The sequence below is a fragment of the Pituophis catenifer genome, unplaced genomic scaffold (assembly GCF_029215685.1).
Source record: "Pituophis catenifer annectens isolate HBS135680 unplaced genomic scaffold, rPitCat1.0.hap2 SCAF_3, whole genome shotgun sequence".
NCBI lineage: Eukaryota > Metazoa > Chordata > Lepidosauria > Squamata > Colubridae > Pituophis > Pituophis catenifer.
In genome coordinates, this window is record NW_027256883.1 from 216,192,226 (window position 1) to 216,209,319 (window position 17,094).

A 17,094-nucleotide genomic window follows, 5' to 3' on the forward strand; every position below is an offset into this window, starting at 1 on the left:
CAGGCCTTCAGAGTTGTGGAGACCTTGATAAGGGAATCACAAGCTTATAGCTGAACCTGTGAGCATAACCACAAGATGCTGTAGAAGAATTTTTATAACATCTGTAATTCCTTAATTCCTGTAAGCAGTCTTCCTCTTATGCAATCAAGAAACCTATTTAGGGCGTGCCACGTTTTTCAACTTTTAATTTCCAAACATCAGGGGTGCTCAAAAGTTGTAACATGCCTTGGGGATTGAAAAGATATTCTAGTTGCTTTAATACAATGTAGATGTGCTTAGTTAAGTAACTACATAAATATAGTAACTTTTTAACATTTTGTTTGTTTCATATGTGCTTGCTTAAAATTGCATTTGGGGTTCTCCCAGCCTTATGGGGGGACCCACCTTTGTCCGGCACTGAAGAAATGTGTGACTGAGAGAGAGCACCTGGGCTCTGTTCGTGCTGAGCCACAGCTGGCCTTGGCCTGTCAGGGGGAGCCCAGCCAGGGTCTTCCCTGGGGACTTAAGAGAAACTGGGGTTCTAAAGTCTGGAGGTGCTACAGAAATATCCTCACAAGCAGAACAATATCCTTTCCTTGAGACTGTTTTTATTGAACACTCGTGGCTGCCCCAGATCCTGCTCAGATTTACATGCGGGAAATTCTCGCCCTCACCACAACGGGGCACTGCCCTCGTGTGGCACCTTCTGGGCTGCTCCGGGGGCACCAAAGGTTCCCCGGGTTCATTTGGGAGCGCCCCAACGGAGGCTTCCCGTTGCTTGACATCCACAGAATCGGCTGCTTCTTCCTAGGCATTTGCAAACCAGCCCCGTCCGGAAAGACCCGCCAGGCAGGTGAGGCAGGTGTGCTGGGCCAGGTGTTTCATTCGTATTTGCAGAGGTCCTTCAGCAGCGGAGGCAGGTTCAGCCCGTCAATGGCCAGGCGGTGGCTGATGTGCTTCTGGATGGCAGTGCGGCAGAGAGTCTGCAGGGAGGGCACTGGCGGGAGGGGGAGGGGGAGAGGAAGGTGAGGATTAGACCAACCTAAGTGCCCAGAGATGCAGACCCTCTTAAAGTAGCTTAAGAAGCGAGGGTTAGACCAGCATTAGCGTGTCCTTGTGCCCATCCTGGAAAACTCGTTTAAGAGGTGAGGATTATACCTACATAACTCTGCAGAGATACAGATTCTCTTAAACCAGTTTTAGAAATGAGGGTTAAACCAACAAAAGCGTGTCCTTGTGCAGACCTAGTTAAAGCAGCTTAATACATGAACTAAACCAACATAAATGTGCCACTAACCCAGCTAAATCAGGTTAAGACACGAGGATTAAACCAAGGTAAGTGTCTCCTTTGCGCAAACCAAGCTGTTCTGAGTTGCAGGAATTGTAAAATGCATCTTTGGGGCTTATTATTCTCAAGCAGCTGATTTTTGTGCGACAGAAAGCTAGAAGCTCTTGCTATTTTTTGTTCTCTAATTCCACCCACCACCCACCCACCCCGTACGAAATAAAACAAGAAAAGAGTTTGCAAACAATAGAAAAAGCAAAGTTGAGACTCTAGAAAGAGTGCAGAGAAGAACAACAAAGATGATTAAGTTAAACTATGATGAATGGTTAAGGGAACGAGGTATGTCTAACTAAGAGAAGTGACAGAATAGCAGTCTTCCAATAGTTGAGGGGCTGCCACAAAGAAGAGGGGTCCTGAATGTGAGAAGAATTACTCACTGGATCGGCTTCCCTCCAGAAGCTGTGGGGGCTCCATCACTGGAGGTTTTCAGGAAGAGGCTGGACAGCCATTTGCCTGGAATGGGATAGGGTCTGCTGCTTGAGCAGGGGGTTGGACTAGATGACCTCCATGGTCCCTTCCAGCTCTGTTATTCTAATCTAAAGGGGCACAGAGCCAATGGGGCACAAAGGAAGGCTTCCTCAGAGAAAGTGGGGGATGCCCTCTGAGAAGAAGGTTCACTCTGAAATTCTATGGCCATGGACCTGGGGGTGTCCAACTTTGGCATCAGTGATGCTGGCTGGGGAATTCTGGGAGTTGAAGTCCACATATCTTCAAGTTGCCAAGGTTGGACCCCCACCCCCACCACTGCAGAGCAAAAGGGGGACGCAATCAGTCTGTGCTGGGGGGATCCAGCCAGAAGGCAGAGAGCACTGGGAGGGGGGGGCTGCCTAAAACTCAGAAACACAAACGTAGCCTTGGGGGACTCCCCGGCCACCCAGCCATCACTTGGCTTCAGGTTAATGGCCTCCTGTTCCTCCTTCCCTCCCACACTTGACACATGGCAGGGGTTGCAGTGGCCCTCCTGGGGTCCCAGGCTCTTATCCCTCCCCTGGTGAGAGAAAGACATCACTTTGCAGAGTGAAAGCTGCTCCTGAACAGACATTGCCTGGCCCAGCACCATGGGTTAATGAGTCCTTTAGAGATGGAAGGAGTGCAACGCCTCCGGTGTGACCCAGTTGGGCTTATTCAACAGCCTCAGGAGAGCCTCCTGGGACCCTCCGCATGGATTAGGGTTGCCTGTGGGCAGGTGTGTCTCGTCATGGCACCTTCCATTCAGAGCAGCTGCTGCTCCTCAGCAGGTGTGGTCACCACGGAAGGATGCTGTGGGTGGGGGGATGCCAAAGGCCTTCAAGAGCCGGTCTCCTAGGGAGAAAGACCATCCTTGACAGCTGGAGTCCAGCCCTTTCCCTCCTCAGCAACCTCCAGATCCAGAGATAATCAAGGAGGGAAGCAACCTGCAATTAAGGAGAAACTTCCTAACAGGGAGAACAACGATTAACCAGTGGAACTGGTTGCCTCCAGAAGCTGTGGGGGCTCCATCACTGGAGGTTTTCAGGAAGAGACTGGACAGCCACTTGTCTGAAATTGTATAGGATTGCTCCTGGTTGAGCAGGGGGTTGGACTAGACCTTCCAGCTCTATTCTGATTGAGTAATTGAGGTCTCTAACTGCTGATATGCTGCTCCTTCCCTTCCTCTTGAATTGGTCTCCTGGGAAATCCTAAATGATTCTTTCAAACTCCATCTGGAGCGCCCAAAATCAACCCCCCTTCCAGAAATTCGCCTGGAGATTGAAAAATACCACACAGCTGTTGTGTTGGTCCTGTTTATCCTGTGTAACTTTATCCCTCCGGAATAATTTCTAAAAATAGTTTTATTAATCTGTTGTGGTAACAGCAACATCAAGAGGACTGTGGCACCTGGGAAAGGGAGCAAATACAGGATGCCCTGAAACAGTTTCCATGAAACTGTGTGCCACAGTAAATCTCCTATACAATACAGCACACCATAAAAAAGACGTTGAGACTCTAGAAAAAGTACAGAGAAGAGCAACCAGGATGATGAGGGGACTGGAGGCTCAAACATACGATGAACGGTTGCAGGAACTGGGCATGGCTAGTCTAGTGAAGAGAAGGACCAGGGGAGACAGGAGAGCATTCTTCCAATATCTGAGGGGCTTTCATAGAGGAGTTGGGGATCAAGCTATTTTCCAAAGCACCCGAAGGCCAGATGAGGAACAATGGATGGAAACTGACCAAGGAGAGATTCAACCTAGAAATAAGGAGGAATTTTCTGACAGTGAGAGCAATCCACCCATGGAACAGAAGTTGCCTTCAGAAGTTGTGGGAGCTTCATCACTGGAGGCTTTCAAGAAGAGACTGGACTGCCATCAGTCAGACATGGTGTAGGGTCTCCTGCATGGGTGGGAGGTTGGACTAGATGACCTACAAGGTCCCTTCCAACTCTTGTTTATCTGTATCTGTATCCTGGATGTTAAGATGACACAAAATTGTCTAGATTCTTTCTTGCAACTGCTACAGAGAGATGGTATTTGGCATTTCACTTTTGCTCGAAATCTTTCAGGAACGAGAATAACAGTATATTAGAGTTGGAAGGGACCTTGGAGGTCTTCTAGTTCAACCTCAAGCAGGAGACCCTCTACTGTTTCAGACAAGTGGTCATCCAATCTCTTCTTAAAAACCTCGAAAGATGGAGCCCTCACAACTTCCGTAGGCAAGCCATCGATTAATTGTTCTCACTGTCAGGAAATTTATCCTTAGTTCTCCTTGATTAGTTCCCATTCGCTGCTTCTTATTCTGCCCTCAGGTGCTCTAGAGAATGGGTTGACCCCCTTTGTTATAGTTGAGGGGCTGCCACAAAGACAAAGGGCTCCACCTGTTCCCCAAAGCACCAGAAGGCAGGACAGGAAGGAACGGATGGAAACTAATGAAGGAGAGAAGCAACCTGGAATTAAGGAGACATTTCTTGTCAGTAAGGACAATTAACCAGTGGAACAGCTTGCCACCAGAAGTTATGGGTGCTCAATCACTGAAGACGACTGGACAACCATTTGTCTGACATGGTATAGGGTCTCCTGCTCGAGCAGAGGGTTGGACTAGAAGACCTCCAAAGTCCCTTCCAAATGTATCGTTCTATGTTCTTTGTGGCGACCCCTCAGATATTGGAAGAGTTCAATCATGTTCCCCATAGTCCTTCTCTTCGTTAGACTAGAAGACACACCCAATTCCTGCAACTATTCAAATCTGTGTCTTCACTTCCCAAGTACATACGTCAGTCCTCAATAGCAGACCTACTTGGTTCAAATCAATCCTCTTCCTATTTACTATTTTACTATTTGCCCCCCCCCATAGCCATTTTTTTCCTTCCTTTGGGACAAACAGTTGGCCTTTAAGGATCCCCTCTTGTGGCCCAGCCAGTTGATGGGACAGGCACTTAGGTGAAGGTCCTTGCTAAGATTCCGTTAGGAGCCCCACTAAAAATAAGTGAAATGTATTTCTCAGCATTAAATATTAAGACCACTTTAAACTAAAACAGGTAAAATGTTGACGCTGCAATGGGGCCGTACCGAAAAGGAGGCGGAGGACAGGACAGGCGATGCTGCTCCTGGCTGTCACCTGCATTTTAAGGGAAGCAACCCACACCCTTAAACTGGGACACCCTGTCCTCTTTCTGCCTTGGGATTTGAGTGGTTCTGCAGCAATTAGCTCTGGAATGGAAAAATGGAACATAAGTGAGTCATCACGTTTTGGGAAATACTAGGCAATTAGAGATAAATGCGTTTCCTCCTTTCTAATTATTGTTTTATCCATTAATCACGTTGTTTGAAATTAAAGACAATTCGATTAGTAAAACCATTGAAATAGCAAAGTGCATTAAGACGCAGCTCTCTCTCTCCCTAACTCCCTCCAAGCAACACCCTGGGTGAGGCGGCTGGGCTCATCCACAGTCCTCGGGAAGTTTCTGTGGCCGAGTGTCAGCCGGATCTCCAGCTTGGGTGTTTCTTCAGCATGCTTGCTATTGGCTGCCATGGGGGGGGAGGGGGGCCTCAGGTATTTGGGATGGGGAAGTGAGCTGGTGTCCTCCCATGAGAACTGTAAGGGAGGTTTGCACCCGTGAATTATGGCACTGCTGAGTGGAGTTGCTCACACTCCGTCAAGGCCAACCGTCCTGAGACTCCAGGTGGGAGAAATAACTGAAGAGGAGCCTTCCCATACCATCATACTGGATGTTGATTGGACTCTCAGTGCTGGGCCCTGGGGCGAGGGATTTGGGGTGACTTTCAATCTGTAACTTTCGTGCATTTGGAATCAGATCTGGCCTTGCTTTCGCTACTACTTCAAACTTAGTAAAAGTACCTCTTCTCTAAATCAGTGGAGTTAGGGGTTTTCTTTCCTTTGAAGGGAGGCAGGCCTGACATTGAGTGACCCCGGATCCTGGACTCTCCAATCCCAGCCCAACCGCTTGTCAGAACTACCGTCTTGAGCTTCAGCCTCAGCCTCCCTTTATTAGATGCCAGTCGGCCACAAAGTATGGGGGGGGGAGGGAATTGCTGTGCTCCAGGGGAACGGGGGGAACCGAAACTATGCATCACACCATCCTGAGACATCGACTCATCGCTCCAAAGCCAAAGGCCTGAAAGGGGAAGCACAAGGCTCACCAGTGCAGAGAAGAGCAAGAAAGAGGATTAGGGGACTGGAGGCTAAAAGATATGAAAAACGGTTGCTGGAACTGGGCAGGTCTAGTCTAGACAAAAGAAGGGCTTACATAAGGTTTACTAAACTGGATAAGCAAATGCTATTATTATTATTTGATCATTAATGTTATTATTATATTATATATAATAATATAATTATATTATATTACTACTACTTCTTAAAATTAACTGTACCCAGACAACACCCTGTTTATGTAATTGTTACATTGAATTGTTACATTGAATAAATTGAATTGTTTATGTTTAATTTTAAAAAAATTAAACTTGAGAAAAGAAGGGCTAGGGGTGACATAGCAGACTTCCAGTATTTTAGGGTCTGCCACAGAGAAGAGGGGGGGTCCACGTATTCTCCAAAGTACCTGAAGGCAGGCAAGACAAGAAGCAACGAATGAAAACTAATGAAGGAGAGAAGCAACCTGGAATTAAGGAGAAATTTCCTAATGGTGAGAACAATTAATCAATGGAACAGCTTCCCTCCAGAAGCTGTTGGAGTTCCATCACTGGAGGCTTTTAAGAAGAGGCTGGATAGCCATTTCTCTGAAATGGTGTAGGACCTCCTTGAACGGGGTCGGACTAGGAGACTCCGAAGGTCCCCTCCATCTCTTTGTTATTCTGTTGTTCCGATTAGGACTAATCAGTCCTAAGGACTAAAACGTACGTCAGGAGGAGGGAGCTGGTGGGTTGCTATGGGTGCCTGTGGAAGTCGGAAGGAATCCAGGGGTTGCTGGTGGTGGTTGCAGGTTACCCACAACTGAGTGGTGACAACAGGAGAGCCAGAAATGAGAGTCTGAAGGAAGCTCTGAAATGTTCTGAAGGAAGGAGATTCGGGGAGGGGGTCCCTTCCGGCGCAGGGCCTGAGCGGCTGGGTGGGAAGGAAGGGAGAGAAGACTGAAAAAGCAGCTGAGACCTTCGGAGACCCAGGAATGCGCGAGAAGGCTGTGGATGATGGGCATCTCCGAGGAAAAAGGCCTGTTTCCCATACATCGGGCGATTCCTGCCTGCGCCTGGCATCGGAAGGGCTGTCAATCTAAAAGCGTGATTAATCTGATTGTTTCTGATGAAAGACTGAGGGGATTAGTGGCGGAGGGAAGCGGGATCAGAGAGAACGGGAGGGATTTTTGCTTCAGTGCATTGACCCCAAAATTTCTGATTTTAGGTGAGACATACATATGGTAAGTGATTTTCCCCACATTTTACAACTTTTTTTGCCACAATCATTAAGTGAATCACCGCAGATGACAAGTTAATAACCTGGTTGTTTAAATGAATCTGGGGATGTCCATTCAGTTTGCTTGTCAAAAGGTCGCAAAAGGGGATCAGGTGACCCTCCAGGACATAGCAAAGGTCATAAATACGAGTCAGTTGCCAAGCATTTGAATTTTAATCATGCGATGTAGTGATTAAAGGTCGTAAGTGTGAAAAATGGTAATGTTATTTTTTTCAGTGCCATTCTAAGTTGGAACGGTCATTAAATGAACTGTTGTAAGTCGAGGACTAGAAAACAGTGTGCTCGTCCAATCTAATAAATGGAAAGAAAAGTAAGGAAAAAAGGCTATGGAAGCTGCTGAGAGGCAGGAAATGCCCCTTCCGCAGAGGGCCACAAGGCCACGCAGGACGGAAGAGAAACCTGGAAGGGGTTTTCCTGAGAAAAGGTTGAAGGGGGGGAAAGAGGTGGTGGGTGGAGGAAACAGCAGAGCAGGAAGACCTGCTGCCAAAAAGCTGCCCCTCGGGAGCTCTGAAGCCCTTCCGGCCTTGGGACGGCAAAGGATTCGCTTGTTAACCATCTCTGGGAAAGTGCTTGGCATTGAACCGCCAGCGAAAGGCTGCGAGAGGCCCCAGCCAGGGAGCAAAATGCAGGGGAGGCCAGCCCCCCCCCCCCCAGGCAAGAAGCAGGCAGGCCAGGTTTCTGCTCTTCAGGGGGCGACTATGAAGGTGGATTAAAACAAAATGTAAGATAATTTCTGAATACCACTGAATAAAATATTGTGTGAGAATATATGGAATCCCCATAAGAGAATTATCTCTAGCTCAGGGCTGAATTGTGGAGTCCTTGGTGCTCTCTGAGCTCGGTGGTTTTCTTGTAGACGTTTTATTAGCCAACTAGGTTGCATCATCAGTGCTGGAAGGGAGTCTCATTGGCCCTCTCTCTCTCTCTCTCTCTCTCTCTCTCTCTCTCTCTCTCTCTCTCTCTCTCTCTCTCTCTCTCTGTGATGATGTTCCCTAATTGGGTCAGGAAACATTCCTTCCCTTCCCCTCTTTTCCGCCTCAACTCCGCAACACACACACACCCCTCTTCTAGCACTGATAACGTCCCCTAGCTGGCTCATGAAACATCATCCAGGAAGCCACCAAGCTTAGTGAGCACCAAGGACCCATTTTACGACCTTTCTCGCTACAGTTGTTAAGCGAATAGTTCAGTCATTAAGCAAATCTGGATTCCCCCATTGACTTTGCTTGGCAGAAGGTCACAAAAGGGGAGGACATGACCCCAGGACACTGTGACTGTCATAAATATGAGTCAGTTGCCAAGTGTCTGAATTTTGATCATGTGACCATGGGGATGCTGCAACCGTCGTAAATGTGAAAAACAGTCATAAGTCACTTTTTTCATGCTGTTGTAACTTCAGTCACTAAACAAATGGTTGTAAGGCGAGGAATACCTGTATGGCACAGCAGATGTTGCTGAATTTCATCTCCCAGGACCCTTCACTCTGGCCATTCCGGCTGCCCCCTCCCCCATCCTGGCTTAGAGGGGAGAAATCAGAAATGATGTCCTTTCTCAGACATGCATGCGAACACCGTGAGTTAAACACTTTTGCAGTCCTGATCCCCAGACCTCACCTGTTCCTATTTTTAATTTATTTTTTATATATATATTTTTATTCTACCCGTTTTTAAAATCTCCACAGGGGTCAAAGCTGCATTAGTCTTTTGCAGCACAAATGACACAGAGACTTGTGGCACCTTAAAGATTAACCAATTTATTGTCCCAGTAATTCTTTGTGGTTCATAGCCAGATTGTGATCCATAAAACTTTCCATCATCAGACACGGATTAATCTGCAAGATGCCAGAAGCCGTTGTGGGACCATGATAATCCCTAGTATTCCCAAATCCCCTTCCCGCCCTCTAGAAGCACCTGGACCAGCCCTGCCCTTGCAATCTTTCCATCAAAGCCCCTGAGGAGGATGGTTTATCTCTGGCGTGGGTGGGGCAGCTTTACTGAAAGTCGCCTGACGAGCAAAGAACTTCCTGCTTCTGTTGTGCTGGGTGTCGGAGGAGCCTCACTGACAGCTCCTCTTCAGAGTTACACCACGTGACTTCCTGCTCCGAACAGGAGTTTGGGAACCGGGCATCCTTCCTCCAGGATGAAGACGATACCCAAAGAGAGAAAATGCCGGGTGCTGGCGGGGCTCTCCCTCCTCCAATGCATCCCACCCTCACCTGGGCTAACTCAGAATAAGGGAGTTGGAAGGGACCTTGGAGGTCTTCTAGCCCAACTCCCGCTCTCTGCTCAAGCAGGAGACCCTAGACCATTCCAGATAAGCGGCTGCCCAGTCCCTTAAAAGCCTCCAGTGATGGAGCTTCCACAACCTCTGAAGGCCACTGGTTCCACTGGTTAACTGTCCTCATTGTCAGGGAATTCCTCCTTAATTCCCTCCTTGTTCAGTTTCCGTCCATTGTTCCTGGTCCTGCCTCCTGGGGCTTTGGAGAATAGCTTGGCCTCCCTTTTCCTTGTGGCAGGTCCTCCAAATCCTGGGAGGCTGCTGTCAGCTCATCCCTTTTCATGAAAGCAGACCTGCCCAATTCCTGCAACCCTTCTTTGCACTCAACATGGACCCCACAGGCCTTGCCTACTTCTAGCCAGCCAGCAGCCCCCCGTGGGCTGGGTTAGGAGGCCGGGCGATACCTACAGCCGTATTCCACCTGGATGAGTCGGACGCTCTTGGTGGAGGCGAAGACGTCGACCACGGCGTAGAGGGGCCGGGAGCCGGGCAGACCCCTGGCGCTGGGCCCCATGTCTTCCCCGTTGATGACGATGTGCATGTGGGCCGTCCCGTCGGGCTGCGGCGTGAACAGCACCCCGATGCGGCTCTTGCGGGCCGTGGCCGGCAGCGCGTTGGCTCTGTAGAGCGCATCCAGGATGTGGCTGTAGCGGCCCGGGCGGCTTCGGCCCACCAGCTTGTCGCGGGGGATGCGGACTTGCTCGATGAGAAGGTGGGGGCCGGCCTGGACCTCCCGCCCGCCGGCCGCCGCCTCGCCCACGCGGTTGTGGTCGCGGGTGATGGCGAAGACCCAGCTGTCGCCCAGCCGGACCAGGTCCGGGAGCGAGTACTCGGGCACGGCGGGCAGGGCGCGGGGGTCGCGGGCGGTCAGCCCCACGCGCAGGTGGCCGCACCAGCCCGCCTCCTTCTCCTCCACCTCCACCAGGAAGAGTTGCCCGGGCTCCAGCGGCCGGTGGCTGAAGCACAGCCCGTGCGCGAAGCTCTCCACGCGGGTGGCGCGCGTGCGCGAGGCGTCCAGGCAGACGTGGGCCCCGTGGACCGCGTGGAAGCGCGTGGGCGGGTGGCGCGCGGCGGCCATGGCGGATCCCAGGCCCCGCCGGCCCGGCTATTTTAAGGGGCGCCAAAGAGGGAGAGGGCGCGGCGGCCGGGCCGGGTCCTAGCGCCCGCCGCTCCCAGGTGGGCAAGCCAGGCTCTCCCGCCAAAGCAGCCCGGACGCCCAGAGCGCTTCTGCCCGGCCCGCGCGGGGCTTCTCGAGCAATCAAAAGCAGGGAGCGGCCTCCCCGCCCTCCTCCGCCCGATCCGCGGGGCAGCCGGGCTTCCAGGGGCTTCGCTCTCGCCGCAGCCAAGGCGCGGCGGGGCAGCCGGACTCCGGGAGCTGTGCGGCCACCGGGCCCGAGCCGCGGCAAAGAGAGCGCCCGCCATCCCGGAGCTCCTGGGGCGCACCGGGGCAGCGGCGGGGGCGGGGCGGGGGCGGGGGGCTCCGGGGAATCCCGGCCGCCGCTCCCCCTCCTCCTCCTCCGGCTCTGCAGCGGGCGGGGCGAGGTGGCGCGCCGTCCCGATTGGCCGCTGCCGGCTCCGGGCCCCGCCCGCCCGTCAAGTGACCGGGGCCCGGCGGGGAGCGGCAGTCACGTGCGCCCGGGTGCCGCCGCAGTCGCCGCCGCCGGAGCCCAGGAGCTGCCCGCCCGTGGCCAAGTGAGCTCCGCCGGGGACAGCGCCGGAGGCTCCTGACCGCCCGCCCGCCCGCCCGCCCGCCCTGCGCTTCCTTCCCCGCAGATGGCTCTACCGCTGCCGCTGCTGCTCCTCCTGGCCGCCGCCGCCTGGTCCGGGCCGCCGCCGTCCAAGCTGGCGATCGACTTCCTGCCGGGGCTGCCCAAGCAGCCGGCCTTCGAGCAGTACACGGGCTACCTGAGCGTGGACGGCGACAAGCACCTGCGCTACTGGTAGGCTGGCGGGCGGCGGACGGGCGGGCGGCGGGCGGGACGGGACGGGACGGCCCTTCCGACCGCGGCTTCCTCTCCGCAGGTTCGTCGAGGCGCAGGACGCGGACGGGGAGAAGCCGCTGGTGCTCTGGCTGAACGGCGGTCCCGGCTGCAGCTCCCTCGCCGGCCTCCTGAGCGAGCACGGCCCTTTCACGGTCAGTCGCTCCCCCGGGGCCGCCGACGGGGGTGGGGCGGCAGGCAGAAGCTCTGGGGCAGCTTCCCTTCAGGGCTCCTGGGGCCGGCCGGCTCTGGTGTCTCGGGCATTTGTGAGGTCACACTCACCCCTGCAACTGGGGCCTCCCTTAGGAGGGGCTCTTGGGCCTTCCAAGCTGCCCGGGGGGACACAGAGCCTGGTCCCCGGGCAAAGGCTGTGGGCATCCCAGGAGTCTTCACTTGTGCCCCTTTAGGTCCAGCCAGATGGGGCCACCTTGACCTACAATGAATATGCCTGGAATAAGGTGAACCTCCCCCCCCCAAAGCTTGGCTGGAGCATCTCCTGCCCTTCCCCACCCAGAGGGCATGAGAGGCAGGGGTGAGCAAACACCCCCTAAACCCACCCCCCACCCCCCATGGAACCTCACCCCTCCTTGTCTCCCTCCAGCTCGCTCACATCGTGTACCTGGAGTCCCCGATTGGCGTCGGCTTCTCCTACTCGGATAGCCAAGACTACCACACCAATGACACAGAGGTGAGTGCTGGCCCTTGGCCCCTGCCTTCCCTGCCCTAGCCTAGCTGGTGCCTGGCATGTTGCTCTCTCTCCCCCCCCCCCCCCCGGCAGGTGGCCCGCGTCAACTACCTGGCCTTGAAAGAGTTCTTCAACCTTTTTCCGGAGCATCTGCCCAAAGACCTTTACCTGGCCGGAGAAAGCTACGGCGGGATCTACATCCCCACCCTAGCAGAGTGGGTCATGCAGGACGCCAGCCTGAACTTGAAGGTGGGTGTGTCATCAGGGCCCTGTGGCCCTGGAGCAGACTCCCGGGAGCCTGCCATTAAATGGGCAGGTATGGCTGCAGGGGTGCCCAGGGGCATTGCTCCTGGCACTGGGCAGCTCTGCAGAGGTGAAGTGGCAAAACCAGAATGTCCCTCCCTGAGCCTCACGTGAGCTGCTCTTTTGGGGAACCAAAACCAGGATGTGGGCAAGCCTTCTCCATTTCCCTGCCATCGGGAGGGGGGTGGGGGGGCAGCACCGGGGAGGACCTGACCGCCAACAGCAAGTCAACCCCTCTTGTCTTGGGCATTGGGGGGGAGGGAAATGGTGGTGAGGGGCTGCTGGAGGTCACCGGACGTGTCTTTCAGGGCCTCTCGGTGGGCAACGGGCTCTCCTCCTACGAGACCAATGACAACTCCCTGGTTTACTTCGCCTACTACCACGGCCTCCTGGGGAACCGGTGAGCCTCTGCCCGGGGGGGGAGGGGTCCTGGGAAGGGGAGGGGCTGGCACTGCTGCCCCAGAGGTGGCTGAGGACCCCCTGCTTCTCCTCCACAGGCTCTGGGGCGACCTGCAGCGCTTCTGCTGCTCCGGAGGGAAGTGCGACTTCCACAAAAACCCAAATTTGAACTGCACAGCTGCTGTGAGTGGGGACTCTCTGCCTATTGAAGGATGGAGGAGGGGCGGGGGATACCCCTTGAGGTCATCCGGCTCTCTTGTTCCTCCCAGATGGTGGAGATGATCCACATTGTGGACGAATCGGGCCTCAATATCTACAACCTCTATGCCCCCTGTGCTGGGGGGGTGCCGGGAAAATTCAGGTGAGTCCCTGGCGGTTTGCAGGCTGCTCCCCCCCTTTCCTCTCCCCCCCGCCCCCGGTTCCTTGTCTCCTGGTAGTGGCGGACAGGGCTTCCCCCTGGGTGGAGGATGTGGGTGAGGGAGCCCAGGAAGGCCGCTCAGCCGTTGTCCCCCTGGCAGCTACCTGGACGGGACCATCGTGACTCACGACCTGGGCAACAGCTTCGTCTGGCACCCGGCCCGCAGCCTTTGGAGGCAGGTGAGCAGAAGCCGCTTGGGATGCGATGACGGCCAGGCTGGCCTGGACATGAGCCCTGCTGGGGAAGATGGGTTGGGGGCCTCCAAGGTGACCCTTCACTGGTGGGGGGTGGTCTCTGGGAACACCCAAGAATGGTCTCCTTCAGGGTGGGAGATTCTTTTGGGGACAAGAGCCATCTTGCTAGAAACGGCCGTCTGAAATGGCCTGAGAAAGCAGAGCGAAGGTTTCATGTGCTTCTGTGGGGGCCCCCATGCCCCCCTCAACTCGGGCGGCCCTGGATTTAAGACAGTTCCCCAGAACCCAGGAGGAGGAAGAGGAAGCAAAGGCTCTTTGGGCATCTCAGCAGCTTTCCTCTGTCCTTTGAAGGCCTGAAAGCAGCTGAGGGAGGGAGGAAGGGAAGAATGAATGAATGAATGAATGAATGAATGAATGAATGAATGAATGAATAATGACTGGTGGGTGAATAAGTGAATGAGTGAGTAAGAGTGAGTGAATGAGTAAATGATTGGATGGGTGAGTGAGTGAGCGAGTGAGTGAATAAATGCGTTGATAGGTGGGTGAGTGAATGAACAAATGAACTGAATGGATGGATGGATGGGTAGGTAAGTGAATGAGTAAATGAAGTGAATGAATGAATGGAGCTGCCCCTTCATGGGTGGAAGCCTCCTGGAACAGCCGCTGTGCTTGGAATCCCTCAGAATCTGCTGAACCTGGGGGTGACCAAGCAGGTGCGACTGGACCCCCCCTGCATCAACACCACCGGCCTCACCCGCTACCTGAACGACCCTCAAGTGCGCTGGGCCCTGCACGTTCAGGACGATGCCCCGGCGTGGGAGATCTGCAGGTGAGGGGGGGCCCAGGGCAGCTGCTGAGGCATCGGGGCGGGGCGGGGGGGCTTCTGCAGGCCACCCCCTAATCGGGCCCCTTTTCCCAGCTTTGCCGTCAGCCGTGGCTACAAGCGCCTCTACTCCAAGATGAACGACCAGTACCTGAAGCTGCTCAGCACTGGGGTGAGTTGCTGGGGTCAGCAGTGGGGTTGCTGGGCGGGGGGGGTGACAGTGCTCCTTACTGTACTGCTCCGCCACCCCAACCCCCTCAGCCCCCCCCCCCAGGTGGAGGGAAAACCAGGCTGGCCCTTCCTCCAGGTCCTTGTAATCCTGGCCGGCTTCTAGAAGAGAATAGACCTCCCCTTGGAGGTCTTCTAGTCGAGCCTATAATTGTTCTCACTGTCAGGAAATTTCTCCTTAGTTCTAGGTTGCTTCTCTCCTTGATTAGTTTCCATCCATTGTTCCTTGTCCTGCCCTCCGGTGCCTTGGAGGACAGGTTGAGCCCCTCCTCTTCTTTATGGCAGCCCCTGAGATATTGGGACACTGCTGTGATGTCTCCCCTGGTCCTTCTTTTCTCCAGACTGGCCAGACCCAAATCCTGCAGCCGTTTTTCATGTGTTTTCGTCTCCAGGCCTTTGACCTGAACTTGTTCCAAAGTACCAACATCTTTTTTGTAATTTGTGGTGACCGAGATTGGTTGCAGGATTCCAGGGGTGGCCTCACTGAGGTTTCATAAAGCGGAACTAATTCTTCATGTGATCTCCGCAGAAATACCGCATCTTGCTGTACAATGGCGATGTGGACATGGCCTGCAACTTCCTGGGGGACGAATGGTTCGTGGAGTCCCTGCAGCAGAAGGTGGGCTGAGCTGGGGAGGCTCTGGAGGGGAAAGGAACCCCCTCCGCACCCCTGGTTCCAGGCTGGGTGGGGTGGGGTGGGGACCAAAACTGGCACCCCCTGCTCGTCTGCCCTGCGCTGTGTCTCTTCGGAAGGAGCCGCTCGGTCCACCTCCTCCCGGTAGTCCTTGACTTACAACCACAGTTGTTCAGTGAGGTTTGGCCCATTTTATGCTTTCCTTGCCACGGTTGTTAAGTGAATTGATGCCGTTGTTGAGCTAGTAACACAAACGTGAGGCGGACTAGGCTTCCCCAGGGACTCTGGTCATCAGAAAGTAACCCGGGGACACTGCAACGGTCATAAGTATGAACCAGTTGCCAAGCGCCCAGATTCTGATCCCATAACTATGGGGATGCTGCAAAGGAGTCACTTTTTTCAGTGCTCTTGTAACTTCAAATGGTCACTAAACGAACTGTTGTAGGTGGAGGACTACCTGTGTGCAGAGCCACCTTGCAGGGAGGCATAGATGTTTAATAAATAAATAAATAAAAAATGCACAGAGGGGATTGACCACCCTGCAGCTCCTCCCCCCTCTGGGTTGGGGGACGCGTGGAAGGCGATGGGGCTCAGGGATTCTGGGGGGCACAGCCTCCTGCAGTGGGGATTCCTCGCCTAACTCCCCCTATGGCCCTTCCCATCGGGCCAGGCTGGGTGCTGCCTGCCCCTCGTCTCTGCTGCTCCTCTGGAAGCCCAGAGACCCTCACAGCTGCCCCCCCCCCCCGGTCCTCTTGCCCGCAGGTGGAGGTTGCCCGGAGACCCTGGATCTTCACGGACAAGGACGGCCAGGATCAGATTGGGGGCTTCGTGAAGGAGTTCACCAACATTGCCTTCCTCACCATCAAGGTAGCGTGGGGAGGGGTCTCACAGGAGCAAAGCTCACCCTCCCCTCCCAGGGTCTTAAGGAGGCTACCTGTCAACTCCCCCACTGGTAAATGCAGCAAAAGGAACTCCTGGGATGTTATTCTACCAAGAGTATCACTTCACCAATAATTCCACGTAGGCCCAGGAGTAGCAACGCCAGTTCTAAAGTTTTCGCGCAAAAACCAGCATAGGTGAAATCCCCCTTTTCCCCTGGACCTCCCCACGGTCCATTGTCCACCAATCCATTGCCTTCATTTTGTTTAGGGAACAATCTGAGCGCCTCCTCGTTTTTTCCCAGCGTTCGACCTTGTGGTGTTGGGACTGTCTCAGGCTACAGACGGCTCACTTGCATTCCTCAATCCTCCCCACTTCCCCCAAGCCTCCCATGCATTCCAATGCTTTCCCTGCCCCTCCCCGTTTCTGCTGTTTCTAGGTGCGAGGAGGGGTCCGTGGCGAGCCAGCCATGACACTCCTGTCGCTTCGTCTCTCCCTTCCACAGGGTGCCGGCCACATGGTGCCCACTGACCAGCCACGGGCAGCCTTCAACATGGTGCAGCGGTTCCTCACTCGGCAGCCCTTCTAAGCTCAGGAACAGCATCTTTCCTGGGGAGACCGGCCCCCTCCCGCTGCGGCGTGGCTGCAAGGAGTGGCTCCTGACCGGCCTTTGGTGGAAGCCTGGGCGGGTCCTCCGGCAGGGCCCCGTCTCCCCTCGCCCTTCTCTGCGCATTTGCACTGTCCTCAGGGAGGAAGCAGGTCCCCTCGCTGCCCTCCGGGGGTGGGGGTGTCGGGACCATTTCTCAGCCTTCGTTCTGGCTGCTCTTGAAGGAGGAACTGGAGGTCAAGAGCAGCCACGTTCTCCTTTCTGGTCCAAGCAAGCGATTAAACTGTTATTTTTCTAACGGAAAAGGAGCGGAGTGATATGTGGAGAAGAGGCTGCCCTGGCTGCAGAGCTGGGTCTGGGGGCTAAGGGTCTTCACCGGAGGCCTTGAAGAAGAGACTGGACAGCCATTTGGCCGGAATGGTAAAGGCCTACGGTAAAGGTGT

At 54.3% G+C, this 17,094-nt stretch overlaps 2 protein-coding genes across 3 annotated transcripts; one reads left to right on the forward strand and one right to left on the reverse strand.

Moving 5' to 3' along the window:
- Positions 1 to 567: 567 nt before the first annotated feature.
- Positions 568 to 10,752, reverse strand: NEURL2 (neuralized E3 ubiquitin protein ligase 2). 2 transcript variants are annotated; one of them, XM_070941889.1, is made up of 2 exons: positions 9,911 to 10,731; positions 568 to 976 (listed from the first exon to the last, which is right to left on the reverse strand). In XM_070941889.1, exons 1-2 carry the CDS (start codon positions 10,578 to 10,580, stop codon positions 861 to 863), a joined length of 786 nt encoding a protein of 261 aa, XP_070797990.1. In that variant the 5' UTR covers positions 10,581 to 10,731; the 3' UTR covers positions 568 to 860. The 2 variants fall into 2 exon arrangements, with proteins under 2 accessions (XP_070797990.1, XP_070797991.1); XM_070941890.1 differs by lacking the exon at positions 568 to 976 and adding an exon at positions 4,855 to 4,989 and having other exon boundaries at positions 9,911 to 10,752.
- A 488-nt stretch (positions 10,753 to 11,240) lies between these two features.
- CTSA (cathepsin A) lies at positions 11,241 to 16,956 on the forward strand. The gene is made up of 14 exons (XM_070940291.1): positions 11,241 to 11,442; positions 11,525 to 11,636; positions 11,889 to 11,939; positions 12,083 to 12,169; positions 12,260 to 12,415; positions 12,778 to 12,869; positions 12,967 to 13,051; positions 13,138 to 13,229; positions 13,387 to 13,465; positions 14,164 to 14,309; positions 14,400 to 14,475; positions 15,061 to 15,150; positions 15,928 to 16,032; positions 16,550 to 16,956. The coding sequence occupies exons 1-14, from the start codon at positions 11,276 to 11,278 to the stop codon at positions 16,631 to 16,633; spliced, it is 1,422 nt and encodes a 473-aa protein (XP_070796392.1). The 5' UTR covers positions 11,241 to 11,275; the 3' UTR covers positions 16,634 to 16,956.
- Positions 16,957 to 17,094: the final 138 nt, after the last annotated feature.

Bases quoted from the DNA above. Each gene is read 5' to 3' on its own strand.
- NEURL2 (XM_070941889.1), bottom strand. From the start codon at position 10,580: ATGGCCGCCGCGCGCCACCCGCCCACGCGCTTCCACGCGGTCCACGGG. The intron at 977-9,910 runs GTAGGTATCGCC...CCCTCCCGCCAG, and splicing joins CATCCAGGTGGAATACGGCT to TGCCCTCCCTGCAGACTCTC.
- CTSA (XM_070940291.1), top strand. From the start codon at position 11,276: ATGGCTCTACCGCTGCCGCTGCTGCTCCTCCTGGCCGCCGCCGCCTGG. The intron at 12,416-12,777 runs GTGGGTGTGTCA...CGTGTCTTTCAG, and splicing joins ACGCCAGCCTGAACTTGAAG to GGCCTCTCGGTGGGCAACGG. The intron at 13,230-13,386 runs GTGAGTCCCTGG...TCCCCCTGGCAG, and splicing joins GGGGTGCCGGGAAAATTCAG to CTACCTGGACGGGACCATCG.